The sequence below is a fragment of the Amaranthus tricolor genome, chromosome 15, assembly GCF_026212465.1.
Source record: "Amaranthus tricolor cultivar Red isolate AtriRed21 chromosome 15, ASM2621246v1, whole genome shotgun sequence".
Lineage (NCBI taxonomy): Eukaryota > Viridiplantae > Streptophyta > Magnoliopsida > Caryophyllales > Amaranthaceae > Amaranthus > Amaranthus tricolor.
In genome coordinates, this window is record NC_080061.1 from 4295921 (window position 1) to 4312771 (window position 16851).

At 29.2% G+C, this 16851-nt stretch overlaps 2 protein-coding genes across 3 annotated transcripts; both read left to right on the forward strand.

The window, feature by feature from the left end:
• The first annotated feature begins 357 nt into the window (after positions 1-357).
• On the forward strand, positions 358-4857 carry LOC130801586 (mitochondrial carnitine/acylcarnitine carrier-like protein). Of its 2 annotated transcripts, none has more exons than XM_057665463.1 (4): positions 358-545; positions 826-918; positions 3033-3426; positions 4165-4857. In XM_057665463.1, exons 3-4 carry the CDS (start codon positions 3035-3037, stop codon positions 4661-4663), a joined length of 891 nt encoding a protein of 296 aa, XP_057521446.1. In that variant the 5' UTR covers positions 358-545; positions 826-918; positions 3033-3034; the 3' UTR covers positions 4664-4857. The 2 variants fall into 2 exon arrangements, with proteins under 2 accessions (XP_057521446.1, XP_057521447.1); XM_057665464.1 differs by lacking the exon at positions 358-545 and adding an exon at positions 595-738.
• Positions 4858-6984: 2127 nt separating this feature from the next.
• On the forward strand, positions 6985-9330 carry LOC130801428 (uncharacterized). Its single transcript, XM_057665286.1, has 3 exons — positions 6985-7233; positions 7570-7749; positions 8930-9330. The coding sequence occupies exons 1-3, from the start codon at positions 7156-7158 to the stop codon at positions 9110-9112; spliced, it is 441 nt and encodes a 146-aa protein (XP_057521269.1). The 5' UTR covers positions 6985-7155; the 3' UTR covers positions 9113-9330.
• The last annotated feature ends 7521 nt before the right edge of the window (positions 9331-16851 follow it).

A 16851-nucleotide genomic window follows, 5' to 3' on the forward strand; every position in this document is an offset into this window, starting at 1 on the left:
TAATTATCTCTGTGCAAAAGTGCAAGCCGTTGCAGAATTCCATTCATGTATCCACCAACCTATAAGTCACCAAATCCATAAAGAACTGGACACATAAAGTCATACTCTCTTTGTTTTGAACACATTTATTTTTTTCATGCACTTAAATATACTAATTTAATTTTTAATATCTCTAATCATGTATAATAAAAATTATAAAATTTTAAAATTAATAATCTTTACAGAATAAATTAAAATCTCACTTAATTATATTTTAATTTATAAATTAAAAACCAATTATAAATTAAAAATAATAAATAAATATTGCTATTTAGTAGTCCAAATTAGAGAGAAATAGACAGAATATCATAAAGTATCTTTTCAGTCAATTTTCAGTGATTGGGCTCTTTGCCCAGATCTTATTGTATGTTTGCCTCAGAGAATAAGGGAGTATAAATATGACATCCCATCCTCTCTTGTGCCACCTCCACAATCCCACTGCAATTGCTACGACCATTGCTTGGTGGAGAAACAATTCAAGATCATAACTTTTTCTTTGGCTTAAGGTTTCCTTTTTACCCACATACTTCTTTTGTCTTTTTACAACCTAATTTTGTGGCTCTCAATTGATTTTTTTGCCAATATATTGATATTGATAATTAGTTTTAATTTTTAAATGGGTTATTTTTTTATTAAAGTTCCCACCTTTTTAATATCTTTTCTTGCATCTTAATGGGTTTTTGATTTGATTCTCAAATGGTATTTCTCCATGTCTTTTTTTACTAATCTGTTTTTGATGTAATTTTTTTATTCAATATTAATGTGTTTTATGTTTTTTCTTATTAGATTCTGTATTTTGATTGAGTAATTGATCGACTGGTTTTGCTGGGATTTCCAATTTATTTGCCAGTGATTTTGGTTGTTGGAGAAGTTTTATTGGTAAGATTCAGATCTTTAACCTTTCATTGTTTTTTTTATCTTTGTTTATTGAGAAGTATATTATACTTCTATTTCAGACTGAAAAGTTCAAAACTTTGGAAATTTTTTAGCTTTTATATGATCTTGATTGTTGCAATTAATGCAATATGATATACTTTTGTTCAAATGAGGATGTCCTTATTCCTGACGTTTGCCATTTTGTTTTTGACTTTGTCATCAACTGCATCTAATATTGTCATTTTTCGTTGTTGATTTTCTTAGGGTTTCAAGTTTGTTAATACTAATTTAGTTAGTGTAAAGAAGTAAGAATTTAGAATGCTAAATTTGATTCATTTGATGAATGACTTTTTCTGAGTTGTTGCTCTATGTTTCTAGCTAGCTAGCTTCCATGGTTGTTTTCTTAAGCATTTCTATTGTATAGAGATGTTTTGCTTGTTTCGAAATTGGGCTGTAGCTTCTTCTTAAAGATGAATGACAATGTTGGATTCCGAGAACTGAGAACAAATCTTACCTTGTATAAGTCAAAAATCAGGGCTTCGGATAACTTGTAAAATCCAAGAACAGATAAGAAATTTTTTGCGAGTTGCTTCAAATGTGCTTTTTTGGGAAAGGGCGATTTCTTCAATCAAGCTCTTCTTTTCATCATTGCAAATCTATAGCAACTAAATTTTGTGTCGATTTAGTTGCAGTTCAAGAGGAAAGTAGTTACCTCTATCTTTAGGCATTAGAAAGGTTCTGAACTTTTTTCGACGAACTACTAAAACAATGTTTGATGTATGCTTGATCGATAGATCTATTATCACGAAATATAGGACTAGAAATGGAGGAAGAGGGTAGGATAAAGTGGGAAGCTGTGTACCTTTACTTGGAACTTGAAAACATCATGAATTAAAGGTAATGTTAGAGAATGCTTGTTTTTTTTATCGGATACAGGTTTTGTTGAGTTTTGAAGGATGATAACAGTGACTGAGGTTAGATATATGGGCTAAATAGCCCAATTAATACAAATTAAAGAGAAAATAAAAATGTAGACTTTTGTTTTGAGGTCGTCTTTTTGAGAGACAGTTTCTCACAAGAGTAGCTTTTGATGTTTTTTGTTAGCCTTTATTTGACTAGCAAGTGAATTATGAGCAAGTTCATCTTGTTTCTTATGTCTTGATGATTTTTATTTTTCTCTCTAACACTATGGGAATTAAGCCATGCATACGACCGATGTGGAATAAGCCCATATCTTTCAATGACCTTAAATCCATCATATTTGACCTCTCATAAGGCCCAACTTTCTCGTTGGTCACGACTAGCTGAAGCAGGCAATCACTCCGATTTGACTTTGAACTCATTTTGATAGATCAAACATGAGAGCTCATCCCAAAAACTAGTTTTAGTAGGTGGAGAACCATATAATCCCACATCATATGCCCATACAACCGTCGAGGGACAAGTCTTATACCTCTTAATGACCTCAAATCCATTACGTCTTACTACAAGAACTTTAGAAAAGTGTGGAATCGTCCTACTACTAGAAGTGTCTTCTGTAAAATCGTGTCAGATTATGGGGTGTTTATATTTTGTACAGTATTAAAACTACTCTTTCCGGGATCCATTACATGCAACACGGACACATCATTTTTCCTCATAAAATGGTGGGTCTGCATTGCAAGTAAATCTGTCCGAAGGCAACTTGTTTCATCTTTTTTTCATGAAGAAATATCTGGTGGAAAATCAAGAATTGAGGTGTATGTTGCTTGGAAAGTGAGTTGCTTAAATTACTGATGTAGTCATGTAGGATAGGCAAGATGACTGGTCACTGGAGATGTCTTACATGACAGTCATGACATTACAGAAACAGCATATGAGGAATAATCTTAGAAACACATTTTTCAGAAAGACAGGAATATAGTGAAAACTCAAGATAAAAGATATTTGTTTGCATAGAAATACAAAATTCTTCGTGTAATCAATAAATCTAGAACACGAGAGGAAATTCAGGAAATTAGTCATTAATTTGTGTTTAGTAAATGATTGGTGGTCATTCAAAGATGAGTCTTTTATCTACGTTCTGTGAGATGATCATTTATCGTTCTGATACATACTAATTTTCAATCGTTCTTTAGAAATGGGAGACGTAGCAAAGGACTTAACCGCAGGTACTGTTGGAGGGGCTGCTCAACTGATAGTTGGTCATCCATTTGACACCATCAAGGTGAAGCTCCAAAGCCAGCCGACTCCTTCTCCTGGCCAAGCTCCGAAATATACAGGCGCTATGGATGCTGTGAAGCAAACAATAGCTGCAGAAGGTCCTAGAGGTTTGTACAAAGGTATGGGGGCCCCACTTGCTACTGTTGCCGCTTTCAACGCCGTACTCTTCACAGTTAGAGGCCAAATGGAAGCCTTGTTGAAATCTGAACCTGGTGTACCCCTCTCGATTGGCCAACAAGTTGCTTGTGGTGCTGGGGCTGGACTTGCCGTCTCGTTTTTAGCTTGCCCCACAGAATTGATCAAGTGCAGGTATCACTAAAGTTCAATTTGCTTCTTTAACTTTTTCTCCTCTTTATATTCACACAACGCGTTGATTTAGCATCGCGTTTAAGTGGGTTGTGCTTGCTGAAGCCTTTTAATTGTATGAAAAATTCTAGAAAATAATCCTACGTTTTACTCATTTGCTGCGAATAATTCCACCTTTGAATTTTTATCTAATAATCCAACCTTTGTCATTTATATACTTCCAGCATACCTAGTGATCTGAACCACCACAACCCCACCTCCTAATTCCCCACAACCCCAACCCTTCCCTCCCACTCCAGGTAAGCTAGGAGAAAATACATATTGAGATTATTATAAAATAATCAATATGTGAGATTATTTATAGCTGATTTCACTGGAAAAATAGATATTGTCTAAGCACACCCTCCACTACAACAGTGATCAAAACAACTCTTGAGAAAATATTCTCATTTTTCTATCTACATTTTGCAACGGAAAAAAGGAATGACTGTTGGAAAAATAACCCACGTATGATCCAACATCGATGAATTAGAGAGAGGTTGACTAACATATAAGCTTGATGAGTTACTCCTCCTACCAATTGGTTTTGTGATGGAACCTCATCTGATTTATGTACAGTCAACTCTCCTCTTATACCAGTCTTGTTGTATACAAGCCTGTAAACAAATTTATCACTGTTTTCACTGTTCTAGAGTTCGTTCATATTGAACAAATAGCTGAATAATCATTCCTGGCAAGCAGGCTACAGGCCCAAAGTTCCCTAGCTGGAGCCGGGACAGCTGCAGTGGCCGTGAAGTATGGGGGACCAATTGATGTAGCAAAGCACGTTCTATCAGAAGCGGGTGCACGAGGTCTTTTTAAAGGCTTGGTTCCTACTTTAGCCCGTGAAGTCCCAGGTAACGCTGCAATGTTTGGTGTATATGAAGCTGTCAAACAATTCATAGCCGGTGGACACGATACTTCCAGCTTAGGGAGAGGCTCGTTAATATTAGCCGGAGGTATAGCCGGAGCTTCCTTTTGGTGTTTTGTGTACCCTACTGATGTGGTAAAAAGCGTAATCCAAATCGATGATCATAAAGCACCCAAATATTCTGGCTCAATCAACGCGTTCAAAAAGATACTATCTACCGAGGGTGTGAAAGGATTGTACAAGGGATTCGGTCCTGCGATGGCTCGAAGTGTACCAGCAAATGCCGCTTGTTTCTTGGCATATGAGGTTACTAGGTCTAGTCTAGGGTGATATTAATGTGTACGATAAATTTATAATTGGGCTTGTACATTACAAGACCCGCACAAGAGGAAAATTGATTGCACACAAGTCAGATGAGGTTCCATCCTAAAACTAATTGGTAATAAGATGAGAGTGATATTAATTCTTCGATATGGGATCACATGTGGGTTATTTTTCTAATAATATGCTGTCATTTTCGTATATTTTTTACTAATTTGCTCACTTGCTATGTTGATCATTCTTTCAAACATTTTCAGATCTCATTTTGATCCCTTTGATTGAAATTGTGGAAGGAAAAGTGATGGTTTACATGATTTCCAGAGACGTTGGAATTTATTGCATTGTAAACTCTAATTATCCTGTAAATATCTTGTTACCATATATAGGTTGGCTATTTATTTGTATTCCTACGCTTTTCTTATAATTTTTTTTTTATCGTAGTAAATGGTGAAAATGAAAATAATTTGTGCGAGTATTTATATATACATCAACTGGGTTCTCATTCTCGTCTAAATTTATTTATGGTCCGTTTGATTGATAGTACTTTATGGCGGAAATGAGAATGACTTAAGTTTAAGCTTTAATAAAATGTACCATATCAATCCTATGGTAATGAAACTTTAATCATGAAAATGAAATGGTCTTACAAAAACATTATTGATTTTTATTAGGCTGGTTCAATGTACACTTACACAATTTAGAAGTGACCACTTATATTCTTAATGTTATCACTTACAGTTTTAAATTTTTAATTATAATCTTAAAATGATCACTTATAATTTTATATTAATAAATTCTTATAGTCTTAAAATATTTTCTTATAACCTATAAGTGATCATTTAAGTGATTAATTATAACATTACAAGGTCACATACAGTTCTAAAGTGATCAATTTTTTTAGTAAAAAATTCCTAAATCTAAATAATATAGTCTATTATACTTATTTTGTAATACTTTTTAATTTTTACTATGTCTTATTATTCAGTTATATTTCCTAATCTATAATCTATAACTATTACTAAAATAAAACACTGCTAACATCATCACTACTTAAAATTGCTTACGTGTCACAATCTCAACAAAAATTTTCCCTCCAACACTTAATGATGATGTCATTATTTTTATGACTATTTTATTTTATCTTTGACTTTATTACTCACATCATTTAATGTATTATAATACCATATATATTATTTCTTTTTTTAATTATTTTTAAAAAAGCTTTTAATTTTATTTATTAAATGAGCATTATTTAGTGTATTGGATATTTTGAGATGGTTAAAATATAATATACTTTTATTAGGATTTTTTATTATTTATACAATTGGTTTCTTAAATGCAATGCTTAATTCTAATATGATTCAGGTTGTAACTATTTTTATGTAAGTCAATTATATTTTTCAAGACAAAAACTATTTTTTTCATTTAAACTTTTATAAAATAATTTTACATAATTTTGTGTTAAATTAGATTTTGAAATGTGTTATTAATAGTTGTAATACTTTATATAAATTAATGTAATTTATATCAAAAAATTTAATAAAATCGTGCATCGCACGGTCACTATCTAGTTAATAACTTTAATACTATTTACTAATCTTATTTATAAACTTACTTTATGGCTTCCTCATATGTACTGTCTAGTAAATATATATATATATATATATATATATATATATATATGTATATATATATATATATATGTATATATATATATATATATGTATATATATATATATATATGTATATATATATATATATATGTATATATATATATATATATGTATATATATATATATATATGTATATATATATATATATATGTATATATATATATATATGTATATATATATATATATATATATATATATATATATATATTTATATATATATATATATATATATATATATATATATATATATGAAGAGAATAATTTGCGAATTACTGTTTTAAAGTTTAGTATTTTTGCAAATTACAACCTTAATATTTTTTTTTGCGAATTACAGTCATTAAAGTATCAAAGTTTACAGATTCATACTAAAAACATAGAACTCCGATCATTTTGGCCTACACTTAATGGTCGGAATTCGGTGTTTTGGCTTATACTTGTAAATTTTGATACTTTGATGGTTGTAATTCGCAGAATAAACATTAAAGCTATTATTCGCAAAAGTGTTAAATTTTAAAATTATAATTTCCCAATCATAGAATTATTATAGGGTATGGTGTAAATTAATTGAACCACACCTAATAATTAGCAGCCACATATATTGGCAATATTGTGTAGCAGACTACTCCATAACACATGCCAGTTTGCCACCATTTTTTTAAGTCAACACTTAAATTACGCACATTATTCTGCTACTCTTGTGACTTATCTTACGAACTTACACATTCATGAGCTTTAAATAGTTTAATAAATTATTGTTTTTAGCCAAATAAATAAATTAACATTTTGTATATATTTCATTCATTTAGTGATTGAGCTACAAGAAAAAAAATGGATGGAAAACTCGAAAAATCTCTCCGTTCAAGCTCCATGCCTTTGATTTCTAGGCTTGATCACTTGGATTCTATGGTAATTAACTTTTTTCATGCTATAAGTACACTCGTTATTAAGTTTGTGTAATATATAATTTATTATTTTTTTAAATATTTATATACTGTACTGTTTTTTTTTTAAGAGATGACCTTTGATTCTGTCAGATTATAATATTTTATTTTAAAAGTTCTCATACGAAAAAGAAATATACTAATTAATTAAACAAATAGTACTTTATTGCAAGATTATAAAATAAAATAAATCCAAAAAAAGAATGGAGTGTGTAATTTTTATTCATTTATGAGTTGTTTGTATAATTTGTATGATAAAAAGGTGAATTTTGAATTTGTATTTCTAATTTTTTTAATGAAGATGTATGGTTTGGAGGGTAAGAAGTATTCATCAGCTAGATGGGGTTGTGAAGGTAGTGCACCAGTTTTTGGGGTTTGGACAAGATCAGAAAGTGTTCCATTGGACTTTGCTGTCAAAGAGGCCCAATCCAAAGGTTCAATTTTGGATCGAATTACGTCTCTTGAGGAACGATTAATCCAGGTATATTATTATCTTTTAACACTAATTTTTGTGAGAGACTATCTTTTTAAAAGATCATCTCTAATTAGGTAGGTCTATAAAGAAAAATATATAAGTTTCTCGGTAGGCGCGCATTAATAAGAATATTGTAAGTATGCATTTGGAATATTGTAAGTACTTAAGTACTTACTTGGTGGGCATTAAGTATATCGCAAATAAGCATTAAAGATATTGTAAGTAGACATTTTAAATACTTTATCGGTGGGGATTAAGTATACAGTAAGTAGGCGTTAAGGATAATGTAAGTAGGCATTAAAGATACAATAAGTAGCCATTAAGGTTTAATGGGTTAGGTCTAAAAGACGTCTCTCAAAGAAACGGTCTCTTAGGAGACCGACTGTAGGAGAAAAAATATTATGGTGATAGATTGCTTTAAGTAGTAAAGTAGTTATATACATGTATTTCAGCTACAAATATACTTGGAATCTAAGGTACAATCCCAATCAAAAAGCAATCAATTGGAGCAAAGTGAAACTTCTCCTAGTATATCAAGAAGGGGATTCTCCACCTCATTTTCAAGATTTAGGACATTACATCATAATTCTAGCCAAAAACAACCAATATCACAAATTTGCATAAACAGACTACTCGGTAAAAACAAATGACTTTTTAGCCGGTTTTGTAGCTAACTTTAAAATTTTGATTTCTTAGTTACTCAAAAAGTTAAAAAAAATGTTCGACAATGGTTTTTAGCCATCTATTTGTTTGATTTTTGGCTATTAACTTGTTAATTAGTCAAACAGTAAAAAAAAATATTTTAAAAAGATTTTTTAACTTGCTAAAAACTGGCTTGTAAAGCGAAAACTAAAAATTTGCTCTAAGTATATATTTTCATCGGCTTTTGGTTTTTAAGCCCTTTTATTTTTTAATAAAAAATCAATAATCAACAATTTTATTTACTAATCATCTTCTCTAACAAATAACACACACAGTTTACTTAACAACTAACAAATTAATCAATACTAGTAGCTAATCAAACAAACTAATTAAATCATCTAACAACTAATTCAATAATTAATTAATAAACACCCTATGGACATGATCACATATAAAATCAAATTATAATATTGATAAACACTCTTATCTCTTTAAGTTTGCAATAGTCATCTAGAAATTCTCACATAATTTCTGTTTTATACAGGTAATACAAGAGATCGAGCAAAATTCTATTCGTAAGACAGAACTAGAAGTTAGCGGCGAATTAGCTTCTCAAGAGAAGAAAATTAGTAGGAAGACTACTAATAAGTTTGAAAAAGGTTCTCCAAAACATAAGAAAATGTTCCCTACTAGATTGTTTCATTTAAGATCATTGTTAGGCTGCTAAAGTTGCATATCACGTTTGCTATTAAGATCAATCGAAAATAATTTTTTTTGTTCGTTTTATATTAATAAAAGTTATATTGAATACATCCCATCTTCCATTGTTACAATGGGTAGCATAGGTTACCCATGTTTTTTTTAAAAATAATTTTCTTTTTTGAAACCATGTAATTCCTCTGTTCTATTATATTGGCTACATTTGACTTTTTATGCAATATAATATGTTATTTTAATTATTTATATATATAAATATGCACATCTAAAAATTATAAAAAGCTAATTTTATGAAAGTATGCGACTAGACAATTCAAACAAGATCTCACTTGTCTATATTTTTTCTTACATATTAGCCGTAATATATAAAATAATCCTGAACGATGAATAATGTCAATAATCATAATGTAACGAGAATTTCAGAATGGAGGAAGTATTTCACTATGTCAAACTTTGATCTCGTTGTAACTTGTAACTTGTAACTTTGTACGATGCAGTGCAAATGACATTTATCGCCCCATTTTTAGTGGCAGTGAGATGATATTATTATTGCAATATTTTACTTATACAGGTCAATTTGATGTAATGAAATTTTTTGGGTTGTTCATTTTATAAACAAAACTCTGTCGTTTTTTTTATTAATTTATTTTATCACGTTGGTGTTACCCTTAGTTTTGAGTTCTAGATCCGCCATTGTTTCCAAATGTTTTAATAGGTGGGCGTCAATTAATGACTTTACGACCCGTTTGCTTAGTGGTATTAAATGGTGGTAATGAGAATGATTTATAGTATAAAATTTAATTTAAAGTTCCATATCATTCCCATGGTAATCAAAATTTGATCATAAAAAAATTTTTTTGTTTATAAATTTTCATTACCAATTAGGCAATTAATATCATCCCTCCCAATGATAATGCATTGGAATGAGTTTTATGAAGAAAATGAGATGATTGAACTTAGAAAAACATGACCATCAAGGTAGCCAAAAGTTTTTTCAATCAAAATTACACTAATTTTTCATTCTCATTACCGTCGTTTATTAGCACCTACCAAACGTGCCGTTAAGGTAATAAAATATTGTTGTTGTTAGGCCGCTAACCTTCGGTATATATTTTTTATTTTATTTTCTTTCTTAGTATGTATTAGCTTTCTCCTTAAATGATAAAATCCTCATGTTCCTTTGACAAATTTTCTTTTATTGGGTAAGCTATCATTTTTCGTATAAAAAAAGAAATTTTGAGAGTTATTTGTGTGTTGGGATGGAAGGCTTTTTTTTTTTTTTTAATTCTAATAAAGAATTTAAAAGAATTATTCTCTTATTTTCTATTTTTTTTACTTGGTTTGAAGGGAAGGCTTTTTAAATTTTGAAAAAGAATTTAAAATAAAAATTAGAATAGAAAAAAGCTTTAAATGATATAATTCTGACAATTTAGGGTCAGAGTCAACAACCTGGGTGTCTAAAAAGGATAGCAGGCAAATCATACTCGAGTGTACATGATCATTTCTTGGAGGAGGTAAGGAGAAATGCACGCATTTAATTATCTTTAAAAAAATAGATTTATGTAAAGAGAAAGGTGAATGACACAATACATCTGAAAAAACACCTACAATTTTACAACATAAATTAAAACTAAAACTATGTTATAAAATGGCAAAAGTGAAAAAAAAAAGGTAAAAAAAATTACATATATAATTAAAACTGTTATATAATGGTGTCTAAAAATGTAATTTTTTATAGTTTCTTCTAATTTTCGGATCAAGAACCACCCGGAATAGCTATAGATCGCTCCTTCCTTACGAAATACTCTTTTGAACGTGTTTTTTTTTTTTGATACGTATCCTAAAGACATACGTCATACAGGCATAATATACGGTCCAATAAGAAACAGACTTTGGATCAAAGTCTGTCTAACAATAATTATACCTGAGAGGCTGAGACAACTGGTTGTAAAGCATTTTTCATGAAATACAGAGATACAGATAACATTTTATATTCTTTATATACATCTACTATTACAATAACTATAATAATTGATTTGATACAATACGGTCAATAGCCATGACTACTCAGAAAAGATAATGGACGAATGAAGCACAGATTTTGTGAAATCATACTTAGGCCGTATTGGATGATGATAATTACTATCCCTTTATTATAGGTGCTCTATATATATATATATATATATATATATATATATATATTAAATTATGCATGATTAAAATTAATAAAAAATTTAATATTATTTATAAAAGAATGTGATTAACGATTCAAACAAGATTTAATTTGATTATATTTTTTCTGACATAATAACCATAATATGTATAAAATACTTGAAAAATAAACAGTACCCTAAAGCTAATGTAATAAGTATTTCAGAACGAATAATATATATTTGAGATTTTTTGTTATACCAAATGGCCAATAGTAATTTTTCTATTTTACAAATTTATATTTATGCGCAATAAAAGAAGTATTTATTGGCCATTATTGATTGTTTAGCAGATTTTTTTATTATACGGTAGGGAAAAGAGGTCTTAAATTGAGTTTAGCTTAATTTTAATATCAGAATATAATTGAAAAAAATACTAAATGTGCTTACTTTATAAGCTAAAAAGATGCCAATTTAATATTATATGATAATAGAATAAAAAATCCAATTTATAAAATATGTATACTATTTTTTATTTATAAATATAAGACAAATTATCTCAACAGACAAACTTGATAAAAATTAAACTCATTGTTAGAAAGGTCTGAAATCCCGGTCATGCGGCTTCTTAACATGCAAAAGTTCGGAAGGATAATAAATAAATGAAGATGACATAAAAAGTTAAAATTGAGGTGCTCACGCAAGTATTTTAAATTTTTAATGCTTTGAAAATGAATCAATATTCAGTTCAAATACAGAAGGTATTTATGTACTGAATGGACTACATCTACATTTATACAATTATTTATGTTTTTTTCTAATTATTTTGTTAAACTTTCCTATGAATTATTTTTTTTGTCTATCTTATTTTTGGAAAGTGATGATGTCAATGCTTACCATACATACTAGTCTCTTTGCCCTTTGGCTTATCTTTATCAATCTATGTATCTATTTATTATTCCTCCCTTTTCATCTGTTTTACTTATTTATTTTTGGCACCAAAAGGCTAAAAAGTTGTGTATAATGAGTTAAAGTAATAAGGTATTTAAAGATAACTAAATAAGTATGAGAATATAAACAATAAAAATAATCAAGTCATATTAAAAATAGAAATGAGATAAATTCATTGGAACAGACAAAAATAGAAAATTAAGCAAATAGAATGAGACAGAGGAATAGACGAGGCAATTCATGTTTTGAGGAGACTGATGGAGAAATATAGGGAGCGAAATAAAGATCTGCGTATGGTGTTCATTGACTTGGAGAAAACGTATGATAGCATGCCACAACGTGTCATCTGGGATAGCCTTAAGGTTAGAGGTAGTTCTTCGGTGTACATTGAGGCTATACGGGATATGTATGACAGTGTTTCGACTAACATTCTAAGCTCTTTCATTTTTACTGTCATTATGGAAGAGATTTCTAAATCTATTTGGGATACGGTACCGTGGTGCATGCTATTCGCTGACGACATAGTGCTGGTAGCAAAAATTAGAGAGGAGGTTAGAAATAAATCGAATGAGTGGAGGGAAGCTTTAGAAGGTAAAGGGTTGCGCATTAGTCGTACAAAGACCGAGCATTTGCACTGTGACTTTAGTGGGACAACACCGGTAGGTAAACCAAAGGTGTCCATTGATGAAGCAGTTGTTAAAAGTACGACCAAATACAAGTATTTGGGATCGATCATTCAAAGGGATGGAGTGATTGACAGAGATGTAAATCATCGTATACAAGCGGGTTGGCTCAAGTGGCGAGCAGCAACCACGGTGCTATGTGATAGAAAATTCCCAAGAAAGTTAAAAGGAAAATTCTACTGGGCGATAATCAGACCTGCTCTGATATATTGGACCGAATGTTGGCTTGTAAAGAAGATTTTTGAACATAAGATGAAAGTTACAGAAATGCGTATGCTGAGGTGGATGTGTGGGCACACAATGATGGATTGAATTATGAACCAAGAGTTTAGGGACAAACTAGAGGTAGCCCCTATTTTTGGAAAAATGCAAGAAAATAGATTGAGGTGGTTTGGACATGTGCAGAGAAAGACTTTCGCCGCCACTATGAGGAGGGTAGAAAGCATTATACTATAGGGTAAGAGGAGTCGAGGAAGACCCAAGATAACTTGGGATAAGCAAATAAAAATTGACTTAAATGAATTAAACCTCTTTGAGGGCCTGACTAGAGATAGGGGTAGTTGGAGGCGCTATATTCATGTTTTAGACTATTGATGTCCTCTTATATTACCTTTTGGTGTTCTTGTCATCTTGTTTCTCTCGTTCCTTTTATTATTTGTTTTTTGTTTTCTTTTGTAGTTGGTTCTACTTATTTATTTTATTTATATGCATTTAATTTATGAGCAATATAGATGATAAGAAGAAAAAAAAAAAGGGAAATTCCACGTGGTAACTCTGAGTTTTTGGGTTCTCTACGTGATAACAAAAATTTTAAAAAAATCCACACGGTAAACACGGTAACCCTGTTGTTTATCAAATTGTTCCACCGTGACCTTTTTGCACATAAAACATTAGTAAACATTAATTTCGAAACTTTAATGCTGTTGTACGCCTATTTATGCTGTTCACCATTTCAGATGTCATCAGTTTCAACTTTTTTTACACAAAACATAATCCTTACTCTACCATCTTTGAATTTGATGGAAGAATATGATTTGGATGAAAGATGGTAGAGTTAGGGTTTATGTTTTGGGAGAAAAGGTTGAAACTGATGGCATTTGAAATGGTGAGTCTCATAAACAGACGTATAGCAGCCTTAAAATTTCGAAATTAACGTTTGCTAACGTTTTATGTGCAAAAAGGTCACGGTGGAACAATTTGGTAAACCTCAGGATTACCACATGAATTTTTTAAAAGTTTTGGTTACCTAGTAACACCCCGAGATTTTAATAAATTTCTTTCATATATGAATTTAAATATTAACTTATATATATATATATATATATATATATATATATATATATATATATATATATATATATATATGTACATATATATATATATATATATATATATATATATATATATATATATATATATATATATATGTACATATATATATATATATATATATATATATATATATATATATGTACATATATATATATATATATATATATATATGTACATATATATATATATATATATATATATATATATATATATATATATATATATATATATATATATATATATATATATATATATATATATATATGTACATATATATATATATATGTACATATATATATATATATGTACATATATATATATATATATATATATATATATATATATATATATATATATATATATATATATATATATATATATATATATATATATATATATATTAAAAATTTAGTTACGATTTTCAAAATAAAGAGGTTCGAATCAAAATGATTATTTTATTGAAATGTGGGTGTAACGGTCCGGTTTATGTGACCCGGAAATCCAATGAAAATACAAATTCCGGTTCACTATTTGGACTCTAGAGAAAATTTTTCTCTAGGATCGTCAACGTTTTTTCGATGAAGAAATATAGCTAAAACAGAAAACAGTACGAGCATGAAAGAAAATAAGTCAGCGGAAGCTCTTACGTACAACTCGAGAGCCTAAAGGCCTCTAGACAAACTAATTGAATTAAGTGGAAGCGAAAAGAAAAATACATTATCTCCTGTTACATAAGTACAGAGTTTCTTTCTACTCATAATCCAATACAAAAAGGTAAAAGCATAGTCTTGATGATTACAGGTTCTAAGTCGAGACCTCACTCCAGACCTCACCTGCAATCAACCTACTAGTCGTCGTATGACAACACACAGTAGGTTCCAAAGAAACAAACCAATACACGTCAGAGACTTCATAAAAATATCAATCAGGTTGAATACAAGCAATATGTTTACCCTAGCATGCATAGGCTCTAATACATTCATTATTAGTTAATCCCAACTTGTAACGTTGCTCGTCCTGTTCGGGTCGTTCAAGTATAAATCATTCATTATTAGATAATTCGAACTTGTAACGTTGCCCGTCCTGTTCGGGTCGTTCAAGTATAAATCCAATCCTTTTGGAGGAATACACTTGGGAGAGCTAATCCCAAGGCAACCACCGACCTAAGACGTTGCCCGTCCTGTTCGGGTCGTCAAAGGCTAAAGTATGCATACCACTATGGTGACCGTAATGATCCAAAACTGTCATGGGAACAATAATTGTATAATCTAAACCAATATGTTAATCCCTTTGGGTAACATAATGTAACCAAACGTCAACCCCTTTGGGTGACAATACATAAATTCTCAATTTCCAATTAATTCCTTTCAAATTATTGAGGTGTCTAATCCTTATGTGATTTACAAAGCCTCAATTAAAAAAGAAACAACAGTACTTGCACAACCACATAAACAGTATGGTCTAAGCGTGTACCTTTAAGCGTTGCAACCAAACAATATTTAATCACGATAGAAATTTCGCCCTCTTATGAATCGAGGTCATAAATATCACACACACACAAAACAATCACGTATTAGAACGTGTGTACACATTTAATCCACTCCATACTACTAAGACATCACTATGATTTTATAATTTTAAATGTTTTCATCAAATTCCTAATAGTTCCAAATTGTAAACTTAAACCAGAAACTTAAATGATCGATTTGGACAATTTAGAAAATTCAAATGAAAAATCCGATTTCGTCGTTGCGTTAGGAACGCGTCAATTACCTTGGGTACCAAATTTCATAATTTCTAACATCCAACTACTATTTTTAATTAGTTTAAGCGTTTAACGAGTTTTTAACGCGTCGATACATAAAACAACGGAACACGACTAACGTTTCTGGATCAACACTATTACCGAGACAAGACTGCTGCTGCCCGGAATATATATATATATATATATATATATATATATATATATATATATATATATATATATATATATATATATATATATATATTATTATTATTTTACATATATTCATTATTTAAATTACTAACCCTTTTTATCTCATCACCAAAATAACTCTAGCAAGGTCACATTCACAAAATCCTTTAAAAGACTTACAATTTCATAAATTATGATAACTAAATTAAATACTTAATTCTCTTAACAAATTAAATCTTGTAGAGAATTACAAAACCAATTCACCCTTTTAAATCAAGACATATATATATATATATATATATATATATATATATATATATATATATATATATATATATATATATATATATATATATATATGTATATATATATATATATGTATATATGTATATATATATATATATGTATATATATATATATATATATATATATATATATATATATATATATATATATATATGTATATGTATATATATATATATATATATGTATATATATATATATATATATATATATATATATATATATATATATATATATATATATATATGTATATATATATATATATATATATATATATATATATATATATATATATATATATATGTATATATATATATATATATATATGTATATATATATATATATATATGTATATATATATATATATATATATGTATATATATATATATATGTA